This window comes from Excalfactoria chinensis, chromosome 5, assembly GCF_039878825.1.
Source record: "Excalfactoria chinensis isolate bCotChi1 chromosome 5, bCotChi1.hap2, whole genome shotgun sequence".
NCBI lineage: Eukaryota > Metazoa > Chordata > Aves > Galliformes > Phasianidae > Excalfactoria > Excalfactoria chinensis.
Genome location: NC_092829.1, coordinates 24162674 through 24168673, shown reverse-complemented (window position 1 = coordinate 24168673; position 6000 = coordinate 24162674). Strand labels below are relative to the sequence as shown.

At 43.7% G+C, this 6000-nt stretch overlaps 1 protein-coding gene across 1 annotated transcript in view; it reads left to right on the top strand.

Moving 5' to 3' along the window:
- The first annotated feature begins 3383 nt into the window (after positions 1-3383).
- The window catches only part of NUBPL (NUBP iron-sulfur cluster assembly factor, mitochondrial), a 76731-nt gene continuing 74114 nt past the window's right edge, over positions 3384-6000 (top strand). The window contains exons 1-2 of the mRNA XM_072337010.1: positions 3384-3645; positions 4748-4895. Of these exons, the coding sequence (XP_072193111.1) occupies positions 3517-3645; positions 4748-4895 (277 nt within the window). The 5' untranslated portion in view covers positions 3384-3516. The remainder of the gene's footprint in view (positions 3646-4747; positions 4896-6000) is intronic.

The window sequence follows — 6000 nt, the reverse complement described above, 5'->3', positions numbered from 1 at the left end:
AATGGATTAGTGAAGCTCTTAGGGCAGTGAAGATCTTAATTCTGTATCTGTGTGGTGTCAAATGCAAAAAAATAAATAAATTACAATTTATGTGCTGTTGGAAGAAAAGGTATTTCCACTCTTCCTTCAGTGGTTGTAACACAAATGACAAAGAATAGGAAAGTGTGGGGGTTTTTTTGGTTCATTTTGGGTTTTTTTTAGAGAAAAATATCAAAGCTTTTAAGTACAGAAAGACCAGGAATTGGAGTGAGCTAGTTACATTCATGCAAGGAATATATATCTTGTGTACCTAAGAAAATACTTATGTACCTTTGTTCCTGAAGGGCATATCCAATGAAACAAATCTCTTCATTTCCTGCACTCCTTGCTCAAAGCTGGAAAAACTGCCATAGTAGCAGCTGTGTCTTCACTGTGATGTGACTGTTACTATAGTACATGATATTAACCTGAAGAACTTGATGATTGACTTCAGAAGAATCTAGCAATAGTTTAAAAAAGATTGTCTCTCTTGACTGTGAAGGTCTGAACTGATTGTAGGGTCCACAAAAAAGCGATATACAAACTAAATTGGGTTAAATCCTGCCAGGCCTCGGTCCTCATTTAGCAAAAGAGAACTAAAGCGGAGAACTAAATTTCTCAGTTTAAGGTCTGAAACAGTGTTTGCATACAATGGAGCTATTTTTGTGGTGTATACTTAACGGAAGTATTGATATACATTAAAAAGAAAAATGTGTATTACTGCTGTGTGTTCTGTGATTTCATTGTGCTTATTAATCTGTTACAGTTTCAAGTATTGCCATGTATAATGAACAAAATTGTTGATCCTCGAATAATATTTCATATGACAACACAGGTTTTTTTTAATGCAGATTTTTACAGTCCCTTGGGCCAAATGACCTTTGCAGCAAAAGGGCAGAAATGCCTCACCATCATGGGTGCCAGCCCTTAATATCCAAACCTGGCAGGAAGATGAAGCAAGAAGTGAAATTCTAATGAGTGAAACAAGGGCAATAGTGTGAGACGCAAGGATGTCATGGTTGTCCCCGTCACAGACTGAGATAGCAGGCTTACATGCAGAATGATCTAATCGTTTAATATATTCACCTATATTTCTTAATTATATGACATGAGAGTTTTGATAACCTGCCTCAATCTTACTCACCTTAGGCTTTCTTTCTTTATGAGACAAGTAATTATCCCTGTGCGGACAAAAAAAGGAAAAAAAAAAAAAAAAAACAAAACATTTTAGCCTTCTTTGTCTTAAATGTGCTACAGCAAACCTCTACCATAAAGGCCCCAGAGCTGAAATGACCCCAAAGTTGTGAGGAACATTTTAGTGTGTATTTACAACTGAAGTGCTATTAGCCTGTCTTTAATGTGATTGTTTGCCTAATTTATGACCAAAACAAATGATCCATGTGAGTTCAGAGTTTGCAGCATGCCCTCAGCCTCCTGTATTATTAATACTCGGCAGGCATCCAGAAATGGTAATGGAGACATAGAGCTCCTTCAGCATTGAAAAGGTTGCAGTCTTGGTAATACACTCTCAACTGCTTATTCTGTGTTGCACACAAATGAACTTAATTATCTAATAAGTCATTTTTCACACGTTAATCTGTTTTTAAAATTTGGAGTCATTTGTCCGCAAAGTTCTCCTAGAAAGACCTGCATGCCCTTCATTGATTTTGGGTAGAGGAAAAATACATGTAAATACAAGACAATCTAATTTCAGGCAGAAATCAAACACATTTTTATCAGTTGTTCAGGCTAACTACTAATTCAAAGTCTTTAAAATGCTTCCTTACGCTTCAAGAAAAGGTTATAATTTGCATAAACATTAAATATTGTAGTTTTCATTTTGTTGAACAACTGAAATATCCAGAATCTGCTGAAAAACACAGATCTCCCATGGTTTCCATCAGGCAGCAAGATCTTTGCTGATTCCTTGATGTGTTTTCCTGTGCTCACGTTCCAGTGGTATGTGTGGACTGTAAGGACGTCATGCACACAAGTTACACCACTACATGCAATTATTAACATTTAAATAAGAAACCAAAAGCAATTACGGCATTTTGGAAATGGCTTCCTTATTTTAGAGCAAATGTAATGACCAAATTCTACTTTTCATATTCAGTACAGCCTAGTGCCATAGTAGCTTCCCTATTGCTATTAAAATTACATAAAAAACGTTGAAAACCAGTTCTGCACACCTACGAGTGATCCTGCATTGCTGATTTTGTTTGTGTGATGTGCGTTCTGCACTTTAACACTGCCCTAACCACTCAAGGTAGGAAAATGAATTATGCAAATTTATTGCAAGGAAAAAGGTAGCACCATTTTCTGGGGCTGTGAAGAATAGGCCCTTGAGGGAGATCTTTAATACCGTTTCTGAATTAAATGTCTCGCTGGTTGTCTGCATTATTCTGCATTTTGGTTTCTCGGTAGGGTGAATTACTGGGAAACTACCTGACCCCTTCACTGTCTGTGCTCACTATGCAAAATATGCTTAAATGGTTACAGCAAGAACAAGGGACTGAATGAGCATCGCTTGAAAGAAAGCAAAAGTTGCATTTTTATCACTGTAATTTTTCTCTGGCAGCTGAGCACTGGAATAAGCCTTTGAAAATGGTGGCTTTGAGCAAAATGCCTGATTAGGGCTTTTAATAATACGAGTCAAAAAATAACATTAAATGAGTGGTGAAAATTCTCAATGTGAAAAAAGGGCAATGTTTATTACAATAACACTTTAAATGGATATAAAATCCCTGATCCATTACGCACTACAGCAGATGCCAACAAAGGGCACTATCTACACTCTATTTTACCTTTGGAAACTAATGGCCAGAAACTGCCAAGGTCTGAAGCGCTTCAGTATTACTGCCTGGATAAACAGGCTGTTCATGGGGTTGTCTGGAATAAATTGCATCAAAAAGATCTGAATTCCCCCCGTGACATGGCCACAGGCCTCGGGGTGGTTTAGGCAGTGCATGCCTGGATGCTTCAAATGACACTCACATGTCATGAAGCACCCTAACGCACCCTAATTAGAACCATCTGAATTGCACTTAAAGTATATGCATATATTCATACCGAAGAAGTGGCATCAGACCTGGCCACGGGTTCTTTGAACTGATGACTCAAAGGATGAAGCGGAATACAGCTGTTATATGGAGGGCCACGTTGTGCTCAACCACAGTGAAGGCCGGAGCGAGTCTCGCCGCGCTGCTCAGCCAGGCGGCCCGTGCCATGGCCGTGCCCGCACGAGAGCCGCGGCCTCCTCGCGGCCATCAGTCCCAACCGGCGCTCCCCGCTTCCCGTTTGCAGCCACGCCTGAAAAGACTTCAGGCCCGCGCTGCCCCGGCTGCTCAGAGGCGGTGAGGACGTTCACATCAGCTCTACGGCCGCCGATGCTCGAAAGCTGTGCACCTACGTAGGACAACAGCGCGGCCCGGCGCGGCGCAGGGGGCGGGCCGAGCCGCGGCGGCGCCATCTCAGCGCGCCCGGCGGGAGGCAGTGATGGGGGCTGCTGCTTGGCGCTGGGTGCTGCGTGTCTCCCGGTTCTCCGGCCGCGGCGGCGGGGCGCTGGCGGTGCTGCGGCACCCTGCCGGCAGCGGAGCTCGCGCTGCTTCGTCTTCCGGCTCCGCGGTGAGTGAGGCAGGAGCTGCCCGCCCGGCCGACCCCGGGCCGGTGCAGGAGGGGAGCGGGTCTCGGCAAGCTCCAGGGTGGGGGGATCAGACAAGTTTTCGGCTCGATTCCTGAGCAGCTGTTTTAGGATCTGCATCGAAGATGCTCCGAAGTAGCCTCCATAGGGGCTGGGTTTGGGGCTGTGTTAGCCGTGGGGCTTCCGCGGCGCGGGCAGCCTAGCAGGCGGACAGAGGGAAGAAAGAGGAGTCTCTCTCCTGGACCCTCTTTCATTCTGTAGAAGTAATGCCTGATTGCTCACCGTCTCCAAAACTCGACCACCGTCTGGTGAACGGGGTGCTGGAGATGCTAACTCCTGTGCGCTGCTCTGCACCCCAGTCCCTGGTACCCCCGTCCCTGGGGCACAAAGAGCTGCTGTACGCCTGCCCGGGGTGCGCTCTAAGTAACTCGAGTGCGCTGCAGGAAAGCAGCAGGGGCTTGGCGGGCTTCTCTGAGCTTGGTGCCACTTTGCCCGTGCAGCTGTTGTATTTCTGCCACCCCTAGGTCGCTCCACCCCTAGGTCGCTCTGCCTCAGTGACTACAGATTGAGATGCTGGGGCTCTCGTTTTGATTGTATGATGCTGAAAATGCACAGCTGCTGGCCACCGTGTGTGTTAATTGTAGTGAAGTTAAAGCTAGTATATTCTGATGTGCAGCTTTGACTTTAGTTTTGGAGGTATTCAGGAAGAGAGGAAGCAAAAGGTTTCATTTTTAACCCTGATGAGAATCCTGCAAATTGAGCAACTTGATGGTGGTTTTTAAAAGTCTCCAAATTAGCAAATGGGGTTTTGATTTATTTTACTGGAAGCCCGGGTTCTTTTTTGAGGTCTGAGACAGATCACAGTTAACCGTGTCTATACAAAATGTCCCTGAGGTCAATGCTGAGTAGGCCCCATTCCTTCAAGCAATGCTAAGCATAAGGCAGGCTGCTGTAGGAGTGCAAAAAGATTTTTAGGAGCGGTAACAAGGTTGTCTCTGAGCACAGGCTGGTCTGTACTTGTTCACTCTTTCTGCAAATGGTGCGGGTTGATAACACAACTGCTTTGTTCCATTCTTTTTTAATTAGTCCTCAGGCTCCAGGGATGAAGTTCTACAAGATAAACGCACTCGGATCCTGTCACGGGGGCTGCCCAAACAAAAGCCCATAGAAGGAGTTAAGCAAGTGTTGGTCGTAGCTTCTGGCAAAGGGGGAGTTGGAAAATCAACAACAGCAGGTAAGATTTTTCTTTTTGTTGAGCCGTCTGTTGTATTTTTATGGTTTTATAATAGATATGTAAATATTTGTGTGCCAGTGTGGTTTTTGAATTGCATTCAGCTGGCGGCTGTGACACCTGACAGATTATACAGCTTTACTTCAAGGCAACAGAGAAGTGTGTTTTCATGCTTCCTTCGCTCAGTGTGGTATTACCTACATAGCAGCTAAGCTTTTTGTTGCAAAATACATTGGTTTCCTCTGATATTCTACTTTGCATTCTGTACAAAGTACAGAATTCCTTTGCAAGGCATATTTGGACAGTTAAGTCCCACTAACAGGGCCCTCAGCCTCTGTGAAGACCTGTTGCAGCTGCTGAAAATCCATATGAGTGCAGAGGAACCAGTTTTGAAGAGGGTACTGGTAGAGCAGGTAGCAGAAATAATGTGTTTGTAGTAGTGCAGTGCTGTCCTTGGACAGCTTGCTTTGAACTGGGGGTAAGATAAGGTGATGGGGATTATGTGCTGGTGTATAGTGATGCTGTTTCTCCTTTGCTGTCATCTTAGGTGTAACTGTACAGTGCTCCAGTATCCTATATTGTCACGTGCTCTGTAGGGATTATCAATATTGTAGTGTTCAGAAGGTTCAGTGTCAGTTCTCTGGCCAGTTTTCTCAACTACTCATAAAGACATTTCATAACAACAGGTGAAACAGCAGTGATAAACTACACAAAGCAGTGAGAGCCTATTGAATCGCTGTGAACTCCTGACTTTTCATACCCACACTGTTAGGCTTTGGAATCAAAAGTGAGGAAAAACTTGAAATCTAGGAAGTAGAACAAGGTGATGTGGATTTCTAGTGCCGTGTACATCTGCTTGAAGTTGAACAAATTTGTGTGTATAAATGTAAATACTGGAACCACAAACACTATCCACAGTGATTCACGGTACTTCAGGGAAGAAGTATTTAATATATCTTTTCCTACACATAGAATACATATAGTTAATATAGGTAATACATAATGTATGTAGGACACGTGTCTATACATACATAATGTACACTTTTCTATACATACACAAAGACATTCAAAATGATCAACACCTCCATTTCTTAAATATGTGAGCTTG